The sequence below is a fragment of the Pseudonaja textilis genome, chromosome 3, assembly GCF_049901715.1.
Source record: "Pseudonaja textilis isolate UNSWEBS1 chromosome 3, rPseTex1.2, whole genome shotgun sequence".
NCBI lineage: Eukaryota > Metazoa > Chordata > Lepidosauria > Squamata > Elapidae > Pseudonaja > Pseudonaja textilis.
This window is the reverse complement of record NC_141992.1, coordinates 65,518,370-65,543,272: the sequence shown is the minus strand read 5'-3', so window position 1 is coordinate 65,543,272 and position 24,903 is coordinate 65,518,370. Positions and strand designations below refer to the sequence as shown.

Below are 24,903 nucleotides of genomic sequence, written 5' to 3'. Positions count from 1 at the left end.
ATAACTCTTCTACAATTTGTTCCTACAGCTGTTTTTAGATCTCAAGTTGCCAGAGATGAAGAGACAAGATACCTTTAAGTCTTTTGGGGGAGATGATTCTCTGGTATCTGACTCTGTTGAAGTGCTAAACTGCTAAAATCTGAGTATCCTTTTACCTCCCACCAATATTAGTAAAATGTTGGAAACCTATTGTCCAAACTGGAAGAGAATAAGTGTAATGTAAAAAGCGTCTTGCAGCTTTCAACATGTGCTATAGGTACAGTTTTACATTGGTATAAACACTGAACAAAATATCTTGGAAAAGCTTTACAACTGGGAGACAAACCCAGAGATTAAAAGCCTTCTGCTACAACTTGTTGCTTTTGGTACAACTCAGAAAAATTTAGATACCCTGCTATCTCATTCATATTAGGATTCCTTATATACGTGGTAAAGCATAATTAGCCAAATATGTAATGTGCAAAGATATATATCCCTATCACAAGATATGTTTTCTGCAGCAACCAAAAGATTCCTCACGTACAAGTTTAATTTACAATTGCTTTCCAACTATGTAAAAGATACAGGCACCTCTGCTCACCTGCTCATCAGAATATCTTCAATACTTGCTGCCTGGAACTTATTCAAAATCTTTCTGACTATCATATCATATTTAAAATCATGCTCCTTGGTGATTTATTTATTTAATGTACACACAGAATCCAAACAATGTTGGATACCCAAATAATTTAAGTTCTCATACAGATCATCGAATTACTTGAATCTACGTTCATTATGGCATCTGGTTCAGATATTGAGAATGAAACATATTTAATGTTATAGCTTAAATTTAAAACGAAATGTAATTATCTTTACTATGAGTCACATACAATTCTAAAAGGAATTTCTAATTCATTTGGGGAGAAACTAGAAACCTCTGTGATCTTACACCTGCTTTTTATTAGTTCAGAGCAGGTTCCCAATCTGTTACCTTGGCCATCTGGTTAATCAGCAAATCATGTACTATCATTCAAAGGAATAGCAGTAATAAGTAGAAACCAAGGAAAATGCTATCTGATATAAACAAAGGTTATTTGTTTTCATTTTATTTATAATAAATAATAAGTTATTGAACAAGAAAAGGGAACTATTATTTAAAAAGATAAAATAATTAAGAAAAATCCTCAGTCCTACATTGATGTTGAAATAATATGATAAGATTAGAAATATATGATAAAATTAGAATTAGAAATACATGATAAAATAACTTTGTTTTTCCTGGACAGTATCATGGACTACAAAGACTTGTAACTATTTTATTTGCAACTTACTGTACAAGTATACCTGAAGAAATGCTGCTGCAAAATACAAAATGATCTATTATCAGGATGAGTGTAATGAATGTCATTTATTATTATTGTAAAATTACAAAGTCCAAGTCCTATAACAGTATCCAATATATTTTATTATTGAATATGTATCATCTTATTTCAGATTAAAGACATGATCCCATCTAGACACTGATTTATTTCCAGAACAAAATACATTTTCACCATTATCAAAATTAAATTGGCCTTGTAGCTAGTTTAGATTCAGTACTTAATCGCATTAAAATCTATACAAAACAACCTAATTCAAATGTAAAAGGCCTAGCTTTTTCAATACACTTTATAATTTTGCAAAATTCCTCCTAAAGTTTTTTTTAACTATTTTTTTTTTCAAATATAGATTGCATTCTTTAATAAATAAATAAATTCACTGTGGAATAAGGCCGTGGAGAGCAAAAATGAACAGGTTTGTGCTGTTAAAAGTCATATCCAAAACAAGCAATAGATAAAGCCTTGGACTATTGTGTGGCCAACAGGCACAGCTTTGCCTGCAGGAAAAAGGCTAAAAAAGAAAAGAAGAAAAAAGGAGAAAAGAAACCCACACAGAAAATCTTTAAACTTTTGCACTGAACCCAATACTTGAGCTAAGAATTACTTTTAACAATGTGATCCTGTTAGCTGCCGCAGTAAAAAACAAGGAAGTTCTTGCTTGAGTGGCTCCTAATGAACAAAGGTTAACTTTATCACAAAGGTCAAATGCCTGGTGGCGAAGGTTGTGACCCCAACAACTTAAATGGTGACCTTGCCACGTGCCTAGATATGGGAGATTCTGATACAGATCATCTGGTTAAAAGACTGGTCATAAATTTCCTGGAGACTTATACTCCCACAAAGAAACAATGTTTGCCACAATCATTTCCAACTTGTTATTTGATACTAGGGAAGCAGAATCAAGATATATATAAATTACATACATACATACATACATAAATACATACATACATACATACATACATACACTTATTTATATATACATACACAAACACACATATCTCTTTTTTTAGTTTACAGGAGTCAGCTCTCCCCCACTTCCGTACTGTAAAATCAGAATAAACATCTTTGAGACCTCCAAGCGGATAACTTATTGTTCACTTTATTTTGGATATAAGGGAAGTATTTTTAGTCACGAAATTGCATTTTCTTGTTACTACATAGGACCAATATTTTTGTGATTTAGTCTAGTTGGAATAGGACAGTGTGGCTAAATCGTTTAAAAAGTTAGACTGAAAAAAGGTAAAATGTGGAAAAACATGAGATTTTTAAAGCAACCATGGTACACGAACTTTTAAAAAGAAAGGGACAGCTTGTCTAGAAAAGATTGACAATTAAATTACCTCAGAAGAGTATGAAGTAATAGTAATAATAAGACATCACAATAATTTTAATACATACTTATATGACAAAAATCTTACACGATGTGAATTTCTTTCCATTTCTGATAACAAAAGTTTTACCAGATAAAAATGTTGAAGATTTCTGATTTGCTGTTCAATTCTCATTGCTTGCAAGTCAATTTTTGTATTATTTCTTCATTTTATACTGGCAAATTCCTTACCATAATTAATAAGGTTACCGCCATTTGGAAACGTTTGACAACAATGAATTCCTAAAACTTATGTTAGTGTTCGCATCTGGTGTAAACTATAAGCTGTCACCTATGTGTGAGTTGGGTGGCTCTGTAAATTTTTTAAAATAATAAACAAACAAACAAATAAATGCCAATTTCATTACTACACCTATCCAAGAGAAGTTAGTATGAACCTCATTAGTATTCTGGGGTGACAAAGGATTCTGAGAAATATCAGAATAAAGCGGACTTCAAGTACAGGTAATCCTTGACTTACAACAGTTCATTTAGTGACCAAAGTTATAATGGCACTGAAAAAAGGCCATATGACCATTTTTCACACTTATGACTACTGCAGCATCCCCATACTCACATGATTCACATTCAGATGCTTTATTGACCGTTGTAGTGTCTTGGGTCATGTGATCCCCTTTTGGGACCTTCTGATAAACAGTCAGTGTGGAAGCCAGATTTATTTAACAACCGTGTTACTAACTTAACAATGGCAGTGACTCACTTAACAACTAAGGCATGAAAAGTCATAAAACGGGGCAAAGGTCATAAAACAGGGCAAAATTCATTTAACAAACCTAGCAACAAAAATTTTGGCCTCAATCATGGCCACAAGTACAGGATTACCTGTACAATCTTTCTCCCTCATTTACAAATAATGAATGCTGCCAGTGATATATTGCATATAAGGATAATAGATATGCTTTTCATTCTTTACAGGTGATTACTGAAATACTTTCCAAAACAGGGCATAAAATGTGATGCAATACAAACATGTAATAAACTATAATAATATGTATTCTAAAAGCACTACAAATCTATTTTTATTTATAACAAAACTACAAGTACCACCTGTATTTTATATAGAAACACTGAACTCAAATGATCTAAGTCTTGAATAAATTATATAGCTGAATTGTATAATACCTTTAGTTGGTATTCAAAACAATTGAAAAAGGTATTCAAAATGAGAGTTGTTATTCTTAAGTGATAGGAAAGCAGAGGAGTTGTAATTAAAACATTACAATATTCTCCTAACATCTATAATGCAGCAAAGGGTTATATTCGGCCTACTTGTATTCATTGTTTCTTTTTCCACTTTGTGCGTTTTATTTTTGCTAACAATATTATAGCGCAGTTAGTTTTAGAAAATATGTTATAGCTTTTTGGCTTTTTTGCAATGTTACCAAATAACAACTTTAAATAACTAAATCAAAGTGAGAAAGGCATAGCATTTAACAAACACTTTCAATGAAATATGAATCCTTTAAAAACCAATTTAATTCACATTATACATCAACGAATGTGCAAAAAGAGTTTGCAATATGCCATTAACACCAAATTTATTAAACTTCTATATTTTATTTTTATTTTTAATTCATGAATTTTTCCACTCAGTACACTATATATATATATATATATATATATATATATATATATATATATATATATATATATATATATATATATATATATGAATGAACTCTCACGGAGGCCACGATCTATTGTAAATATTTGTACTTAATAAAACACCGCCATTATTACACACACACAAAACACAGATCCCAAATAAAAGTCAAAGATTTACAGTATTGGTTTTTTTTAAATCATCTCTTTATCAATATTTTCATATGCTTCATTAGTGAAAAGTGCATAATAGTTCATATTCAGAGCACACCACTCTGTGATTCCATAGCACAAAATCAAAACTGTAACTGCACAAACCAATTATCACAGTAACACTAGTACATATAAAGCCGTTAAATAGACACAGGCAACTTCACTTTTGTACAAAACCACCTAAAAGCTAACAATATGCCTCACATTTAAAAAGGCTGCGTACAAACACAGATGCATACATTTAACAAATTGAGAAATCTATGTCTTTTCTTCTCCATATCTGAACCAAACTAAATTCTTGGTCACACTAAATTACAATGAGTTGCTTAGAAATATCACTCTGGTGCTCATGTTAGCCACCAAAAGTCATAAGGTAACAAACTTCCTCAAAGCAGGCTGCAGAAAAATGTATTATTTTTCATTAAGAATAAAAAAAAACAATGCATATATTCATTTTCCACCATGCAGCACTGTTAAATTAATAAACCATTCTTTAAAATCGATAATATTCTATTTATATAGAGCAATTACTAAGTACATATTTTAATTCTTCTTCCTTCATTAAGTAGAAATTTCTTTAATCGATATAGCAGCTAATAAGGCCTCTATTTTTGCCTATTTCTTTTTTAGGTATGATAACCATTTAACATTTGACTTATATCGCATAAATATTGTTTTCATTTCTTTTCTTCGTGGCCAAATTTACACCAAACTAAAAAAAATAATACTAAGAAATAGACAACATTCTAGTGCCAAGCATTTTCAAAAGGGATTCTAATGAAAATGCTTCAGGTACATTGCACATTAGGCCAATAGTGAAAGACACCGTTCTTTCACAATAACTTTTCTTGAATTACATTGCAGTTTTACACAATCTATAGCTTCTCTGCTTCTGAGGTCATCTGGACCACCATATAGACAGAGCAAGCAACACAGTTTAATTAACTTACATGGTCAGGTGCAAGCACGCCTCGCACTGGAATAACCATGTGGTTAAGTCCTTGCACAACAAACGTATTCAACAGTGGACAACTTTAAATATAGGCACTTACCTGCTGCGTGCACAAAGTATGCCAAATATAAATCGAGTTCCTTAACAGAAACCCCTATGTGATGGGGCTGTACACACAGCCCTGGATTTGAGCACTGTGGGGACTTTACAAGGCGTTCGCCATCAGTACTTTCAAGCGGAATACCTTTAAATAAAATCACCATAACAAGGTCCAACCTCCAGACCTTATCTGCTTGCCGTAAACAGTCAATTCTTCTCATTTTGCCTTTCTGGTCTGGATTGGAAAGAACACAACAAGGAGGTTTTTTCCCTGTCACAGTTAGAACAAAATCTTCCCGATATTCAGGCCTGATGTCTTTCCGAAGCTTTGCCAAAAGTCTAGATGCCCATTTCTGTTTAACCTCAGGTTTTTCGCTTAGCAATTCATCCTTCACCGCTCTTTCTTCCTCTTTTGACATGCGCTTTTCATGTTTTTTAAAGTATTTTCGCTTCCGAGCTTGTAAGTTGAACCATGTGTACGCAAATGCTCGGACATGGGGAAGAAGTGCTTCAATGAAGGGATGAAATTCATCCTGAAAATAATCAGAGTAGAAAAAAAATTACCACAAGGTAAAGGTGTGAAGGTTTTATGTCTTCTGAACTGGTGACTGTAACTTGCAACTAGGCCAATAACAGAGCAACACCTATATTATGTACAGACATAAATATTTCTACATTCTGATAACAAAGGAAGAAAATCTCTGCAATCAACTTTCTGCTGTCACTCAGTCCCACATATCAAGTGCTGAAAATATTTTGCCATAACAGTGTGAATCGTATTTGCTAAAACAAGCAAGTTCAATAAAACTCATGGCACTTTGCAGCAAATGTTATTTTGGGTCAGAAAGGTGAGACTCTAAGCTTTAAACAGCTGACTTTACAATAGTCAGCTGTTTAAAGTCAATAGGGTAACTCCAAAATCAATTATTTCAAGTCTGCGACAAGACCACTGTAATTTTCATCCATTTTTTTTTCCGAAAAGGAAGAAGTATATTCATTTGCTTTTTCCCTGACCCTCTTGTGAATGATGTGACCAACTTCCTATATGCTTGGCAAAAATTGTAACTTTTGAAAGTCTGAACATGATCAGCCAATTACCATCTGATATATGATAAAAATATTTTTTTAATTTAAGGTTGAATGTGTGAATGTAATACAACAGAATGCTAAATAAAGTGGAATATATAAAAATAATTTCACACCAACAAAAAATAATAATTTCCACACACAATAATATACAAATCTTTCAACTAAGCTTTCTGATCTTTATTTAGCAAACAATAATAGTATCAAACATATCAAGGTTTTAATACATTCTAAGCCACAAATATTTGAAGAAAAAAAAATAAGAAACAGAACTGAAAAGCTAATGCGTCTTAAAATGCATTATGTATGTATCCATGTATACAAGGGCTTCTATCCTTTAAAAAAATATTATGTAGACAATCTAACTTGCTAATGAGAGCATTATCTACCTTTTCACGTGTTTTATGTGAATTTTTCCTTTTATAAAACCAAAAAGGGATTTCAAACATTTTTCCAATGTCTCTCGTACAGTAAGAAAGATTGTATTATAAATATTTAAATAAAGTATCCTTCAATGCTATAAAACGCCACCTGAAATTAGTAACAGTGCCCATTATTGATACAAATGTGGTTCGTTATAAAATCATATAGAAAATGTGCAATATAAAACTATGATCCATGAAATGCACTATTTTAAAATATTAGGAGGTCTCTTGCCGAATTTGAGCTTTCTTTGTAAGAAGAGGAAGCGCTATTGGCATACTAGAAGACAACATGGTCTTCCTCTTGTTCCTAGAAGTATGTGTCCTTCAATATTGAATATCCACTGTGCAAATGTATACATGCCTATTCAGAAGGTAGTTCTTGTGAATTCATTGAGACTTACTTCCCCTAAGAATGAATAAGATGAATGTTTAAATTTCTCAATTTATGTAATTCAGAAAACTAATCAATTCTTAAAATAATTTGATGGGTATTCTTTTAAAGGGTATTTTTATGTAATGCTACAAAAATGTCTAAAATTCTTTGATCAAATGCAAGAAATTTCAGAACCAAAAGATCAGGGATAAGGGAACGCAATAAATGAAAGAGTTGCACCAGTTGGATCTTGTGTTATCTTCTAAAAATAATTACCCGCTTTCTACAAACATAATGAAAATATTGAGTTGAATTAATTTTTTACAGTAAATATTTTTCAAAATAATATAAGTAGATTAAGTGTATTGCCTGATTTTGAAGGAAAAAATGATTTAATATTTATACCATTTAATATATGATTACATGTAACAAAGAAATAATTTACATAAATCCTATGAAAAAAACTAGAAAAATATTATATTGATAATTAAGTAGCTATATTTTCATAAATTTACTCTCAAATCCAAGATAGCCACAACCAGAGCTGCAACTAAAATAATTATGCATAGAACAGAAAATGTTAAGGCCTTTCTCACATGCATTCAATTGCCAACAATACCAAAAAGATAGAGAGAGAGAGATTTGGGAATGCTTACCCTTCTATGCCATAAATCTGTAAAATTACCCATTCTAAAATAAAAGATTATTACAAATCTTTGTGCTTTCTTAAATGCATCTCGACTTTATTTTAAAAACTTTTTTACCATTTATTAACTATACAGAGGCTCACATTTTGAAACAATGTTATTGTATAATGAAATCCAGCAATGCTATTATATACAGTTGCAAAAGGAAGACAATAGCTTAAAAATCTACCTAAAATATTCAAAATCCTCCAAATGAGTTTCTCGTAATGATATAATTAAAGAGATCCCCCATTGCTGATATAAGTAATGCTATCCAGATTGGGTTCCGTCAAACCATGTATGAAAGATCAATTGTTCAAGAAGGATCTGTCTACTCTATAATACATTATCTTAAAAAAAAAAAAGGAATATTATTAACATATGCACAACTAAAACAAATTATTGCTTTCTAGGTTTGCCAGAAAATTTAAGAACATTTAGATGTGGGTCAGAATTACTTAAAAATGAAAAGTAACAACTACCACCAAAAAAAAGAAAAAAGACAGGTATACATGGTTTTCTTTTTAAAGTTGAAATTATAAGTAAAAGTTCTATAACATTAAATGAATAATTTTAGGATTTTTTTTATATCACATGATCCCATTTATATCTTCCAGATTGGCAGAAGAGGAAAATAACAAAAGTGAATTTATAATACTTTTTATGGTTCACAGCTATGAGTTCTTAATGACACTTTACCATAGCTATACAAATACATTTGAATTATTTAACAAAAATCTTAACGTATATTTGAACGTGATGTAACAACAGTGAAGCCATATTTAAGAAAAACAGAGCATAGCAGTATTTAGAAATAATTCACTGATCTGCTCCATTTGAAACTTTGCCAGATTTATAAACTTTCACAGCATTAATATTTCCATTGTCCTAAATCTACATAATAATCTGTGCGTCTAGGATAAGCTGTTAAAATACAGCCAAAACAGTATATAATAAACAGCAAATAGGTAATTTCCCCTATATTACAGGGTAAATGTAGAGATCCCCTTATCATATTCTAATCTTCCAGTACTATGGATGGGTATTTAAACAACATGTTAAGCTAAGCCTTTCTTAATTTTGAAATCTTTTGGTCCAAAGCAATCAGGTGTCATGTATACAACTTTTTGAACAGATTCTATAAATATGTCTCTGAATCTCTAAATGTTTCCAAACTTACCATGAGACTGGAAAACAACATGCCACAAAGTAACTCTTAGGTTAAGGACCAAGGTGCAAAAAATATATCTGGAAACTTATAAATGTGTAGCAAGGCCTAATAAAAGACCCCTCCCCCTTGTGGGAGATGGGAACAGAGGACATTTTATTGGTGTTTAAAATAAAAAAAAATATTATCTATTTTAAGAAAGTAAACAAGCAGAAAATAGATTTGACTTGAGTTTTCTGTGAGAGATAAAACTTCTGAAAAAGTTGGCTTTGAAAAATTCACGCTCAAAATGTAGTAGCAGTTATCTTCTACTTATAATCAATGTAGTCAATAAAGTTTAATGCCGTTGTGTAGTATTTTTGATTTGATACGTTGTTATAAATACACATATTCTTTGGCTCTAGGTGACAGCTTTTGTGTATCATTGGGCACAATTTTTCCAAGTTATTCATTCCTAAGTTTCTCACTGGGTCATTTGAAACATGTATTGTTCATTTTTCCTTCTTTCTGGTGTTTTAAAGGTGTTCAAGGTGCTCAATTCCAAACCACCCTTTTCATCACCATTTAGAAACTAAAGTATACAAGTGTTTTGTTTTGTTTTGTTTTTTTCTGTGGGGGCAGAAGTGCTGAAATGGCAATGGAAGAAACTACACAATTTCCCTAGGAACTTTTCCGGTTTCACTGTTCAGAATGGGAAATACCAAAGGTCTAACCAAGGTTATCAGTTAGAGAAAAAAAAGTGGGGGGGGCAAGCAATGTAATTTGCTAAAACCATTAGCAGAATCAGAAGTGCAACCTATTTTTCTGATTTTAAATCGTGGCAACTAATCTCAGAAGGAGCATGGATGGGGGTAGTGTGGGAATGTTGCCAAAAAATCTGGCGCTGCATTAGAGTTTTCTGGGGGTGGGGGGTAAAGCGCTGGGGGTTGAGGGGGGAGTTGTGTAGGGAGTTAGAAAAGTTGTCGAACTCCTAAAGTTCGCAGTTTCCCAGAAAGATCTGCCTGGGTAGTATTTAGGCGTCATCCGCACAACTCTTCAAATTTCAAAGTAATGCAATCAGGAGATCTGGGGAGGCGCGAAGTGGGCTGGAGACCCACTTGGACTGATTTGTAATCCACGAGGAACTTCGCTCAGATGCAAACAAAAGGAACCCAGCAACTTTCTCCAAACAGCAACTCCCTTCCCCGCCTCCTTCTTTCCCCGGGCAGGACATTACAACCAACCTAACTTCCCAAAGGAAACAACCCCAGGCAAATATGACACCCGAGCAAGTGACAAGCGTTAGAGGCAGCCAGGAGGGCAGCTCTGACTGGGAATAGATAGCCCTGGCTCAGCCGCCTTGCGAGAGGCTGCTGGAGACTCCGAAGATCCCGAACTGGGCCGTGCAGGAGAGTAACGGAACGGATTGCAGAACTGCGGCCGCTGCAGCTAGTGCGGTGCGCAATGTGGATTCCCTTAAAGCTCTTAAGTTCTCCAGCAAAGCGCGACGCAACGTACGGGAGGGAAAGTTAGAGGCTTAGGTGCAATGCATCTCTCCAGACCTCCGGTTCCGACGAGGACCGGAGCACACGTTGCGTGCCGCGTACGGGCAAAGGCTGAGCCCCAAGGCTGCCGAACACATTACACGTTTTTATAACCCAACACAAAAGTGTGCGAGGGACTTTATGGAGAAAAAGCAATGCAGCTCCAGCAGTCCGGGAGGCGGGGAAAAGAATACACGCAGCACGCAATTACTTAATGCTACACTTTAAAAACAACACACAAAGCATCTAATTGTATCTGGGTTGCGTTTGTTCCACGTTCGTCCGCTTCGGAAGCACAAACAGTAAGTATTGATTTCAGATGACCAAGCATGTTATGGGTTGCGAGGCTGCTAAACACGTGCAGATCGTCCTAAACACCCACATACGCAGACATCCACACCGCATTTCGGTACGAACCCTCCCCACTGCCGAGAGACACCCGGTTTCTCCAACACACAAACACACACACACACAAAAACCCCTCGCATTATCCCCATATTAATTAAATAAAAACCTTAATAACAAGGCGCCATTAGCCATGTGTCTATACAAATGGCCGAGCCAGAGCAAGAATGTAACCTCGCGGAAAAGAAAGTTACTTTCCGCAAGCTGGATCTCACCCTCCCGCCCTCGACGCGCCCCCCCTACCCCCGGCAACGCTCAGACGAACCTCCCGCAACCCCCCTCCGCCATTCCCCTCCTCCCGATTGAATCCGAAGAGCTTCTTACCTGGGTAAGGCAGAGAGGAGAGTACATGATTGCTGTAGGGGGGGTTGTGGCTTGGAGGTGTGTGAGTGAGAGGGGAAGAGAGAGAGAGAGAGAGAGAGAGAGAGAGGGGAAGGAGAAAAGAGAGAAGGGGAGGGAGAGGAATAGAGAGAGGGAGAGAGAGAGAGAGAGAGAAGAAAAAAAAAGAAAGGGGGAAGAACCGAGCCTGCTTCTTGCTTTCACATTTCCAACTCTGCTAAACTGCAGCCAGCGCTGATCAGCTCCATGAGCTGAACTTTAACCCCGCCTAGAGTTTCCCTACACTACACACTATACATGTCTACTGTACCCAGGCGTTAAAGGCATAGTGCACACTTCCCCCCCACCCTCCCCACGCTTCCAGCGACAGCGGCAGCAGAAAGCCTCGGGCTCCAGCTTCTCCGGGTGCCTGCCAGCGAGCCTCCAGCCAGCTTCTGCTTCGCTCTGCACCGCTCCACAGCAGCAGCAGCAGCAGCAGCAGCAGCTCGCTCGCTCGCTCGCTCGCTGCCTTGCCCGGGGGAGGGGGGCTGCAGTGCTACTGCTCGGCCAGCCCTCCCTATCCCAGATCCCCGTGCTCAGTGCATTACTGGGAACGCAATTAAGAGCCGCTTGCCTGTCGGGCTCCCGAGCGGCTATAGGCTATGCAGGATGTGCTTAAGCAACCAAAACTTCTTTTTGGCATTTCGGTCTCTCTCGCCCACCCACCCCCGACTCCCATGCGCGCACACGTCTTTTTTTTTTTCCCTCCTTCTTCTCTTTCCGAAGAATTTCGAACTAAACTTTCCTACCGCTCATCTCCTGCAGAGAGAGATTTTCTGCCCAGAAGAACCATACATAAGCCTGCTGGCTGCAATATCTTTCCAGAGTATTCAGTCCACTATATATATATAGAGAGAGAGAATTATATACATTTTTAAGAGTATATACCTCTATATATATATATAGAGAGAGAGGTATATACTCTTAAAAATGTATATAATTCTGAATAGGTGCTATCTTGAACACACTCCTCCAAGTATCAAAATTGTGTTCTTTAGGTACCAAAAACTGCATTTCCCCACAAGAACTTTCTGCCTAAGTGAAATTCTTTGGAGTGTTAAAGGTTAGTTCCTTTTAATAATAATAATAAAGATAATAATGCATTTACCTATAAATGCTGACGTTCATCAATCTGTATGGCTCATTTGACAAAAGATCGTGGTAAAAAAAACAAGATTGCAGTGAGAAGCTCAGCATTTTCCAGCCATTTCATGAATGCCCATGCTTGTTTGTTTCTACTTTGAAAAGGTTAAAGCTTTGCTGCTTTTACTAACAATGCAGAACTTAATGACTGCATTGCAACCCACAAGAAGAAAGCATCAGTATTTACTACTTAAAAGTGATTAAACTAAGAATCCAGCCTTCCATCCTTTATTTATCATAATGCATTGTTCTGGCACAAGAAAAGCTTTGGTTTTGGGGGGTTTGGAAAATTGCCAGCAAGCCAGCATTTTCTTGCCCTGAGCTTTATATTTTCTTTCTAGTCTTACTAAATCTACTAAGTGGAGTCCTTTCTGATCTTCTATCCTTTTCCCAAAAAACCAACAGCCTTCAGACACTTGACAGATCCATAACCATTCATTAAAAAAAGGGAAGAGGATACCACAAGACATGCCACATTCTGCTTGCCAGCCTTCCTTTATGAAACTTAGATTTAGGTGCCTCAAAAGTTTAAAATGTTACAGACCTTTTTTTTTTTTTTTTAAAGGCAGGAAAACTTTTAAAAGTCTATCCAGGGGATAAGGCCTATGTTACTATATTACTTGATTTCTTTTGAATGTGTCACTCAAATCTTATCATTTGTAGACTGCAGAGAGTTGATTTCAGTGAAGGCTCCATTCCAAGCTTCTTAATAATAATAAAAAAAAAGAGTAGCCAATATACCTTTGATTAACATAAAGCCATGGAAAGAAATTTAATGGGATTTCTTCATTTTCCAAGTTTCCTGGGCAGGATTTTCTGGTTGACAAAACTTGCTTAGAGCAAAAATACTGAGGAAAAACAACTCAAATACCATGAAATACCATTTTTTATTGCTTTCCATATGCTCCAAATGTGGTTTTCCCTCTTTTTTTTCAACCTCTAAACTCAAGAGAGCTTGCTGGTCCAAGAGAACATTTTCCTTTCCTCTGCTGTGTATCCCCCTGATGTAGATTAGGTGTAGTTCCTGCTGCTTGCCACAACCAACCCAGCTTAAGGCTATTCACAGTCCCTACATCAGACACTACACACAGGTTTTGGCATGTGTGGGGCACTACAGCCACAAATACTTCCAAAGCGGTGTCTGTGGTGGCAAGGGGAAGCTGAATCCTTTCCCCATGGCGGTAAATGTGCCCCACTGGTTAGCCACAGACTGACAGCTTGGCACCAGTTCCCAGACCTTTCCTGATAGCAGTCCAGTAGTTGTGTGAAAAGGCAGGCAAGTTAAGTAAGGCACTGGGTTTAATGAGACCACTGAGCTTATTTTGTTGAGCAAGAGACCACAAAAACTGTTCTTTTTTTTAATGGTTTGATACCTTTTTTTCCCCAGGGGGTGGGGAGGGGAAGACTGATAACGTTCCTGTTTTCTATTGTGGGTGTCCATTTCACAAACTTTTCCTCTCCCCCCACCCCATTAGCTATCCCACCTCCTTCCTGATCATTCTGTGTAACTTAAGCCAGATATTTATTTATTTGTTTATTTATTTATTTATTTATTTATTTATTTATGGTCCAATTTCCTCCTAACGGAGGAAGAAGAAAGGAGTAAAAGAAGGTATTGGCGATGGAGGCAGGATCGAGCCCCTGGCTGTCCTTCCCTCGCTGGCATGCGGTTTTTGCTCCACGACTTCCAGCTCTTTGTGGTTAGCAATATTATCTTAAGTAACTTTTGGCGCCCTTCGTAAGACTTTTGGACGCGGGATGCTGGTTTGCGCCCTCTAGGCAGACGTTGCATCCAAGTTCAGCGCCGAGCCGTTCACATCCGCTCCCTCCTCGCCTTCCCCTCCCCCGCCCGCAAAACCTACACAAAAATGCCCTCAGAGGAGCGCGCTCTCCCTTCCCCACACACACACACACACACACACACACACACACACACACACACACACGAACACAGTAGAGCTAGTGAAAAATGAGGAGGGGGAGGCACAAATAATAAAACTTAAGCTTCAATCTTTTTCCCCCCCAGCCCCCAAAGGAGGGAGAGAGGTTAAAAAAAAAGAGAACCGTACGAAATTTTTCTCCGGGAAGGTTTCTCTCGCGGAGGGTGGAGGAGAAGCCTCCAAAACCCTCAACGTGTATGCGCGCGCGCGTTTTTGTGGGTCTGCCTCAGAGCTTGGAAAGCCAAGGGAGACTAAAGTAGGAGAGCTCTCCATTACAAACCCAGGACAAAAATCTCACTCGAGCCAGCACGTCTCCCTTGAAAATGGGAAGTTTTGAAAAGCGCTATAGGCTGCTACCGTGAAATGGTATATGTCTCTGTGAAAAGACTTTCTGCCATGATCCCTGCTATCCATATTGTACCTGGCACGCTGCCCGGCATTGCATTTACAATGTTTTATTTGCAGAAACTTTTACCTCGCCAGCCTCTGTGAAATCCTCTTAGATATATAAATTACGTCGCGAAGGGTTCACTTATACGGACCATCTTGAATATATATTAAGGAGAAGCTTAACGGGAAATTGCATTAATATGATTTAAAAACTCGAGGCTGGGATGTTTGAAACCACTTCCTCGAGATGAGTTGGTCGGCCGAAAAGGAAGCTACTCCGGAGTAGGATGACTTCAAAGTCAGAATTAATGGTGGATTTTAACACCATTCCCCTCCCCCTTCCCCACCCCGTAAATTTTATTTTAAAACAAGCGTTCCTTCCAGGTCCTTGTACAGTATGCAAACCGACTCACATAAAAAAAAAAAATAGTTCCTCGGGCCAAGGAGACAATATTTTGTACCACATAGGTACAACTCTCCTTGTGTCAGTTTAGCACAAATACCCAGGACTTCTGTGGCATTTTGGTCTGACTAAATTTTCAACCTTGAGGATCCTGTCAGCCATCAAGCATGTCCCCCCAAAATGTGTGGAGAGTCTGCCCTATACGCCACTGAACCAGGCAGTTTTTTTCTCAGAGACTCCTGCTGGAAGCCCAGCTGAGTTCAAGGATACCTTTCCTTAGGTAGCTTTCAAGATTTGCATCAAAATAAGGGGTCTGGATCTTATCTCCAAGGCCAGGAATTTGGTTTCGCTTAGACAGTGAGATTCTGGAACAATAGGGCCAGATTTCCAATTAGTTGGGTACAAATCTCCTTACATTCCCTCTCGCACTGGACAGGAGGAACCATACCGTACCCATTCACACTCACTTGCACATCCATCTTCACATCCACTCATTTTTCCCAATAGTTTACAAGATTACCCTTTCCATTTTTTTTGACACCCACTTTTTCTGCCCCAGGATTTAAACTAGATGCAAGTGTGTATATAGCATTGGAAAATAACAAAGAGTTAAGGGTCCATGTTAGACTGGACAGTGCCATTATTGCTTCGATGAAAAATGGGAAAATGCCTCCCCAATACATGCATATAGGATTATAACCACTAAGGTTTATAACCCATGTTAACTCAGGAGTTGAGCAAAGGTCCTGATTCACTCCTGGTTATATTTCCTCCCAGAAATCAGAGTTAGAGTGTCATAATTCCGTGTAAACAGGCTGCACATATGATGCTATCAGTACAATCGTGGATTCATAGTATCATAGACCTGAGCACTCAGAACAAAGTTGGAAGTTACAACAGGCACTGAAAAGTGTCTTATGACTATTTTTCATATATATGGGTGTGTGTGTGTGTGTGTGTGTGTGTGTGTGTGTGTGTAGCATCTCCATGGCCATGACATCCAAATTTGGATACTTGACAACTGACTCACATTTGTGGTGGTTGCAGTGTCTTGGGGTCACGTGGTCCCCTTTTGCGACATTCTGATCAGCGAAGTCAACGGGGAAACCAGATCTTGCACTACAAATGTAACAACGGCAGTGCTCCACTTAACAAATGTGCCCAGGGAAGTTGTAAAATGGGACAAAGCTCAACAAATGTCTCGCTTAACAACAGAAATTTGGGGGTCAATTGTGGTCGTAAGTTGAGGCTTACCTGTACAAGCTTTTAAGTATAATAATGTACAAGGAGTGGGGTGGGTGTGGATTAGTCATATCTAAGAATTATACTCCATTGACACCTACTGTAAAGTATAAGGCAAGTGGAATAAGTCCACTCTTTCAAGTGATGCTCTGGCATGTAATGCAGCTCAGTATTTTCTCAAGGAAAAACAAACCATCCTCTTTTTAATTAAGGATTCTTGAATACCCAAATAGTTGCATGTATGGACTCGACCATGTTTAGCAAACCATCCCTCTCCCAAATGGGAAAGAAACTTCAGAGAATACGGGAGGACGGTTACAACTAACTTCGCTCTCTCTCTCTCTCTCTCCCTCTCCCCCCCTTTCGCCCACTTGGAATATTTCGAACGTTACCACATCCAAGCTGCTCTCTGATTGGACCGCGCTGGAGTCCATCACAAAGCTTTACTACATTGATTAGAGAACGCGCTTGTCAATTACATCCCAAGTCTAGACACTTCCTTTTGTGCTAGCCTGGCTGCCGATCCCAGACGTCTTTTAACAGAGCACGTACTTTTCGGGGAGGGGGTGAAGGGCGGGGACAACGAGCAAGCGCTATGAAGCAAAGTGCGGGGGGAGAGAAGAGGAAATCTGCCAAGCTCAGCGGTTTTCCTAAATCGCTGGGGGAGGAAAACACTAGTGCATAGACAAACCCACCCACCCTGCCGCTTTCCTCTGCATAGTGCACAGAGTGCACATGTTACTTTGAAGCAATCGAAAAAAAGGTCACAATTTAAGCAAACATCCGCAATATAATAACCATTACAAACTCGTGACACTGTACTGTACCGTCTTGCTTTCCTGTTTTGTTTTTTTTAAATCGAGGGAAGACTAAAAGTCCCTTGTATAGAATATAGAAGTATTAGAAGAAAAGTATAGGGGGGAAAGATACGTGACAAACTTTTAAAAGAGAACGAAAGGATTGACTTCATGAGTTGGCACAGGGGTCTCTATTGATTTATTTTTTCCTCACAGTGGAATGGTGAAAACTTGGAATGGCTCGTGCTTAAGACTTTTAAAAAAAATGTATATACCCAATTAACACTTTCATGGGCAAGCTTCTGCGTATAGATAGATAGATAGATAGATAGATTTATAAACATCAGAGAAGCAAGTGGCGCATTCTGGGCTAAGCTTTTGTGTCTTGGGAAGGCGACCCATCCTCAAGGAATTAGCTGGGTTTTTCAGATTCTCCGGCTTCTCTCCGGTTGGCGACTCGTGTTAGACTTTGCAGAACTTGAGGTCGATTGAGATCTCCCCCCACCATCCCCAGCCGCCAGGCGTGGATTTCCGCAATGGCTCTGTAATTTGCATAGGAACCCCCTTCCTCACACACACACACACACACACTCAGAGGAGGTTTGTTCTCACGGAGCCCCAAGCGCTGGGCCAATCGCCGCCGCCGCCGGAATTCCTTTCAGGCTGCGTTCCTGCCCGGACTGCGCTGCCAATTCCAAGCTTCGTAGAGGCAGCGGCAGCAGGAGCAGGAAGCAAGGAGAAACGCTCTTTATGCGCAGTGCGAGTCCTTTCTGAATGAATGAAAGGGAGGGGGGAAGCCGAGGAGGACGAGTGTGTGTGTGTGTGTATGTATCGGTGCGTGCCACGGAACGGATTTCTCCCGCCCAAGCCTGGGAGATTAATAATGCACGTGCGAGCGCGATCCTGGCACGTTCAACTTGCCTCCCTCAGAATTGCTCTTCAACAAATGGTTTGCCAGGGAAAAGAATCCACCTTGAACTTTTGCACTCTTGAGTGAAAGTGCCGCTCGTCCCTGTCCCCGTCCTCACCCCTCGACCCTGATGTCACCCGACCCTGGCCCGTCTTTCATGCATCCCTTCCGATGACCTCTGAGTGGGGCTGCAACCCCCATGGTTGGTCGGTGGATTCTTGGGGCTTCCCTCGTTTCGGCCTGTCACCCCTTGGCTGGTCTAGGCTGCTGGAGGGATTGGGGGCAGAGGTGGCCTTTCTTCAATATGTCCCTCTCCTTATTGCAAACTCAGCTGAATAAAGTAAAAACAAGTCAGGAAAGGAGAAGAGGGATAAAGCAGCACTTTCCTTTGCAGAGATAAAGAATGTGGGCTCTCCAGATTTAGTTATTTTTAATCTGCCTTTATTGAGTTTTTTTTTAAATAAATAACTCAAGGCAGCCAGCAAACCTAATACTTCTCGAATTACGACCGCAGTTGACCCCAAAATTGAGCCAATGGAAAGCAGTTGTTAAGTGAGTTTTGCCCCATTTGACAACCTTTTCTGCCACAGTTATTAAATGAATCATTGCAGTTCTTAAGTGAATTGTGTCATTAAACAAATCTGGCTTCCCTATTGACTTTGCTTGTTGGAAACCAGCAGCGAAGGTTACTAGTGGTGATCACATGACCCCATGCCAGTTGCCAAGCACCCAAATTTTTATCATGTTGCCATGGGGATGTTACAACAGTCATAAGTGGCCATCAGTAACTTTTTCAGTGCTCTTGTAGCTTCAAATGGTCACTAAATGAATAGTTGTAAGTCCAGGATGGCCTGTATTCTTTCCTTCCCTGTGTTCTCCACAATAATCCTGTGAGGTAGGTTGGGTTAAAAGAGAATGAATGGCTAAAGTCACTCAGTGAGCTAAGGTGGAACTAGAACTAAGGTGGAACCTCATTCCTAAGGTGGAACTAGAACTCACAGTCTCCTGGTTTGTAGCCTGGTGCCTTATTCTGTTTATTGCATTGTAGTGGTGTTGGGGACAATGTTTATTTATTTGTATGTGGGTTGGGCTTGTGAGAAGTGGGGAGCTGAGAGAGAAAGACTGACCATAGATTACCCAGCTGGCTTCTGTGGCTAAGGAAGGATTTGAACTCATGTTCTTCCAGTTTCTAGCATGGTGCCTTAACCACTAGACTGAACTGGTCTAGATGTTCCTGACATTCTACTTTTTCAAAGTTCCCCAAATCTGGCACAGCAATACTGTATCCAGCTCTTTAGAAAGAGCAGCATAATTAGGGCTAGAGACTGACCAGGAAATGGAAAGGAATCCGCATGCCTGTCATAAGCTTTATAATGACCTGCCCTAGTCTAGGTCACCTGAACATCATGTACACGCTTCGTTAACGTGTAAAAAATTGTACCCACCTTGTGACTGTCAGTGAATACAGATGGGTTAAGGGGGAAAACATTGCTTTAATATTGATGCAGCTAAGGAAGATGAATCTTTTTTTCATCCTTGGTCTGTGGCAGAAAAAAACTGTTGCCAAGCAAGTCTGTACAGTATTGTGTTTGGATACAAGTGGGAAGGCACAGATCTCATTCTACCTGAATCAGTTATTTGTTCTCCCAGTTCATTGGCATGAATTCTTTTGAGTGAAGTGGAATTACCAAGTACAATTTTAATGGTAAATACCGCAGGGTTTCTCAACCCCAACAATGTTAAGCTGTGTGGACTTCAACTCCCAGAATTCCCCAGTCCACACAATGTTGCTAAGATTGAGAAACATTGCAATAAATGTTTACATATTTTGCATACATACTTGGAAGTAAACAAGGCAAGTACATAGTTCATTGCAACAAATGTCTTGAGACATGCTCTTCATTATGCAACTCAGTCTCAGATGAAATTGCAAAAGAATAGTGCCATTAAAATAATTGATTCTGTGCAATAATTTTGCATTGCATTTTGTGTTAAAATTATAACTACTACATTTATCATGTGTTGTTTTGTATTATTCCTTGTTTTTAAATATTTTTAACTATTTGTAAATTGCACAGAATCCCTGGAAGCCAGGGAGTGATATAAGTATAATAAATTAGTATTGGTATTATTAGCTAAGACCAACCAAGTGTTGAAACCTAAGTGACTGTGCCAATTTTAATTTTGTCAGTAAGGCAAACTATAGAAAAATATAAAACTTTATTCATCACTGACCATGCTAATTGGGATAAAGCTAGTGTCCAGTAACATGTTGTAGCCTAAACATTCTCAACCCCATGTAAACATTGTGATGGAGTAATATTGTTGTGAATTATATTGAAGAGATTCAGTGGTAATGAATGCAATTCATAAAGCAAAACAGAAATCTAAATATGGGGGAAAGAATTCTGTGCACCTCTTGCTTTACTTTGTGTTATTTTTGTTCTAAGTTTATGAGATATCCTTTCTGAAGGCTTGTCTCAACCAGATTACCCATTAATTTTTGATATTAAATAAAACATGCGTCAATTTTAAGGATGAAGACAACATGCTTGATAGAGTTTGACCAATCAGCTGGCTGTTTGACCATTTTTCTTCATCGATTATTACACATAATAGCATGGGAGTGCTCAGCTAAACCAAGGAGTAGTCCTAACCTCATTAATAAGATTATACTGCATTCCTTCCTAAAAATGAATCTAGAAAACTTGTGGAGTTACAAGTCTGTGACCCGAATCCCACTCCTGAGCAAACTGCTTGAATGAGTATCTAAGTTAAGTGTGTGTGAAGTTGTGAACCCAAATTTTCTGGTGCTACTGATGATACCTGAATGATCATCCGTAGAACCTAGCGCTACAGAATTCCTCTCAATTCCATAGTATTCCACAAAAAAAGTCATTTAATCTCCCCCCTGCTATGAAATGTTTACGTAGAACCACTAATAGTGACAGTTTAGAAATTTAGAATAAAGCATTAATATCCTGATATCATGTATCTTTCATTTTCACCAAATTGGCCTAAATGAGTGGTATTCAACCAATTCTGGCTAGGGTGGAGTATTTCTCTGCCCACTCAAGTTTGGACACTGAAGAATTTTCTAGGTTGAGCTTTATTGTTAGAAACAGGAGTCTCTTTGTAGCAAAACACACTTTTTAACAGCTTAGTGCATCAGCTAGTCCTAGTAGTAAAACGATAACCTTGGTTGAGTTATTTCTGCTCTGGTAATTTATTGCTAAGACCACTCTAATATTGTAAAAGTGGATCTACATTTAAAGATAATCTGCAGCAACAGTACTGATTGGAACAGTACTGATACGAATATATGGTCTCACTTTTATCAATCGCCATTGAATTCAATTAACCTTCAGTTCAGAATGTTATTATTAACCTATTAAATCATTATGCCTTCAGATCACAGCATTTTAAGTTTTGAGCAGCAAGTACAATCCCAAGTTCTGAGCAGTATTCATATAGTTTGTAATTTCAAAATCTGTTAACCAATTCTGCCATTAAAGCCTTTTAAATTAGTTCAGAATTGTAGAACTGAAGGGATGTTATGAATCTTCTAGTCTTCCTTGAAACTCAATGCAGGGAATGCATAGTTAGAAACTCAAATGGTTTCCCATTTGGCTTGAAGGCCCTCAAGGAGGGAAAGTACATGATATTCTGTAGGTAACTCCAGGTGAGTTGTTAACAATGAGGCTAATCCAGTAACTCCTAATCCAATCATATCTTCTTATAATTGGGTATAGCAACACACAGTCATGTAAATAGGTCAAAGTTGATCATTGTGGAGAACACAAAATACCTGTCCATTTCCTTAATTCTGCCTGGTATCTCATAAGCTCTTGCATTAGGAAATTACTACAAAGCCTTCATCAGTGGCTCTTCTCCTGGCCAGGCAGACTGTGTGGATAAATGGAATTCTTGTTACACTTCGAGCTTAGTTGTCTGCGTTCAGAAGTTTCATCAGCCAACTTGCTAACATCATGATGTTACCTAGTTGGGCAATGAAGTGGGCCAAGCAAACAAGGTCTGAGAGCATTAAAAAAAGCCACAGTTCAACTCTGAGCTGCAGATATTCTCTGCTATGACAATGGATAAAATTGGAGATTGCAGCTCATCAGTATTAGGGAGGCATGCTCTATACTTCTTGAGGTTTGAAGCACCTTGATTTTTTTAAAATCACTTTTCTTCCAAGGAGGGCTAACTCTGTAGGCTTAAAAGTGTTGTTCAGTCCCAGTACCCTCTGGGTTAAATTGAGTACCTCATCATTGATCCAGTAAACAGGCCACTGAAAACAAATATTATATGGGTGTCTAAAAAATTTGTACCAGGCCGTTCAATTTCAGCTCTTAATTTGTGGAAGTTGTGGGGCAACCAAAGCAAAAAAAACCAAAAAACACCACATTGGTACAGGGAGTAAATATTGAAAGTGGCTCACATTGTCTCTTGAGAAAGCTATTGAGGAATAAACAAAATTAGGACAAGTCACTTTCCTTTTGTTATTTTCCTTTTTTTTTTTGCCATTGTAGGATCTGTCACATGAAAACATTGATTAAACAAGACTAGGAAGATTAGGAAGGTTAGTGGAAGCTAACCTTCTGGGAAGCTGTGTTTTATCTGCTGCTTAAATTTGGTCAAATGTATCATGTTGACATTGACATAAATGAGTGTTTAGGAAATCACCAGGAGATGACTAGAATTCTCAGTGCTATTAGATATTCCGTGCTGAAGTTGCCCATATGGTAGCAAAAGCATTGCTTCATGGGTTTTTAAAGACTAGTTTTCTCATAGGAGCTTCTTATAAACCATGGATGTCAAACTTATGTCGTCACAGCAGCGTCATATGACGCATCAGAACTTTTCCCCCTTCGTTAAACCAGGTGAGGGCATAGTCAGCTTGTGATGCATCCAACCCAAGGACTGTGAGTTTGACAGCCCTATTCTAGACCAATGTTTCTCAACCTTAATAACTTTAAGATATTTGTGGAATTGGGAATTGGGAGCTGGCTGGGGATTTCTGGGAGCTGAAGTCTACATATCTTAAAGTTGCTGAGATTGAGAAACATCAGTCTAGACTGAGGTACCTACTTCCTGTCTGAGGACTTTTTCCAGTAAGAATAAGAAGAACAGATTGTGAAAGAAGGCCTCATATAAAAAGTTAAATGGAATGTTCAGTCTGATAATCAACAGCTATGTTAATAAAATGTTAATAATTAATTACAATCTACAGTACTGTTTATTTCCTGATACATGACTAGTCAGAATTTCCTTCTTTTGAAGGAAATTTGGGCAGAGAGGGACAGAATGATTTAGACTGTAAATTAATAACTCTATGCGACGTATTACATAAGGCTGTTTCTGAAGAATTATGCAGCACACACCAAGATATCCACAACTCAAGTCTTGTGATATTTTGCCTGGGAAAAGCAGGTCGTAAGGAATAATTTGTCCTAGCTACTACTGAGATGTCAAGAAAATTTAGAATTTTCAAGAATTCTGGAAACCCAACGACACATGACCTTTTATAAGCAAAATTTAATTACTGTATGCCAGTTAAATAATTTTATGATTTCTTAATACTTGCTAACTAGCTAACCGTTTGCTAACCATTTTCACAAAATAAATTATTGTACCCTTATTGTACCTGTATAAAAGGAAGGCACTTATAGAGTTTCACTAGAGTGAAGGCACTAGAGTTTCAGAACATTCCTATAGACCTTTTCTTGATAGATATTAACTTGCATTACATACAGATTTATAGGTCAGGAAAATAAATTTGTCCTGAGAATATACTGAATAGTTTCAAAACAGATCCTTATTTTTACCATTTGTTTAAAACTAATTACTTGTAGATGAAAATTAACCTGATAGCCAACATAGTATAGACTAATGTAATAATTTCAGTGAACACAATTGTAATTAGCCCAACAAAATGATTTGGAAATAATGTTTAGTATATGAAACATGTTAGATTAATGTTGTAATAGTGAGAGATAAAAGTGTTTTTAAAAGCAAGTTCAGCAATTTTAATATTACTCATGCTTTCAGAATCTTTAGGAATGAGGGCTAGAAGATTGGACACCAACATCTGTGGAGATTCTCAATCATGCAGATCATGGTTATCTCAAAGGTGCTTTAAAAAAGCATCTGGATTTTCTTTTTTTTTTTCTTGAAAACATTTTGTTTCTCATCCAAGAATCTTGGATGATAGACAAATATTTTTAAGAGAAAAAAACTAAGAAAATCCAATTGCCTTTTCTAAAGCACCTTTGAGATGTTGGAAACCAACCTTATTATTCTTAAGGGAAGCCCAATGCAGATAGTCCCCGACTTATGACCACAATAGAGCCCAACATTTATGTTGCTAAGTGAGACTTTTGTAAAGTAAATTTTGCTCCATTTTACAACCTT

At 37.9% G+C, this 24,903-nt stretch overlaps 1 protein-coding gene and 1 long non-coding RNA gene across 14 annotated transcripts in view; one reads left to right on the top strand and one right to left on the bottom strand.

Annotated features, from left to right (window-relative positions):
* The window catches only part of NFIA (nuclear factor I A), a 485,231-nt gene that overhangs the window by 315,185 nt on the left and 145,143 nt on the right, over window positions 1-24,903 (bottom strand). For 7 of the 12 annotated variants that reach the window (XM_026718460.2, XM_026718462.2, XM_026718463.2 and 4 more), the window contains exons 1-2: window positions 11,608-11,846; window positions 5,619-6,150 (exon numbers count right to left, since the gene is read on the bottom strand). In XM_026718460.2, the coding sequence (XP_026574245.1) occupies window positions 5,619-6,150; window positions 11,608-11,634 (559 nt within the window). In that variant the 5' untranslated portion in view covers window positions 11,635-11,846. Of the gene's footprint in view, window positions 1-5,618; window positions 6,151-11,607; window positions 11,847-24,903 lie in introns of those variants that run through there. The other 5 variants (XM_087930007.1, XM_087930011.1, XM_087930008.1 and 2 more) reach the window with 1 other exon arrangement.
* The window catches only part of LOC148126148 (uncharacterized), an 80,591-nt gene continuing 66,063 nt past the window's right edge, over window positions 10,376-24,903 (top strand). For both annotated transcript variants that reach the window (XR_015742885.1, XR_015742884.1), the window contains exons 1-2: window positions 10,376-11,180; window positions 23,022-23,071. This is a non-coding gene — a long non-coding RNA (uncharacterized LOC148126148). The remainder of the gene's footprint in view (window positions 11,181-23,021; window positions 23,072-24,903) is intronic.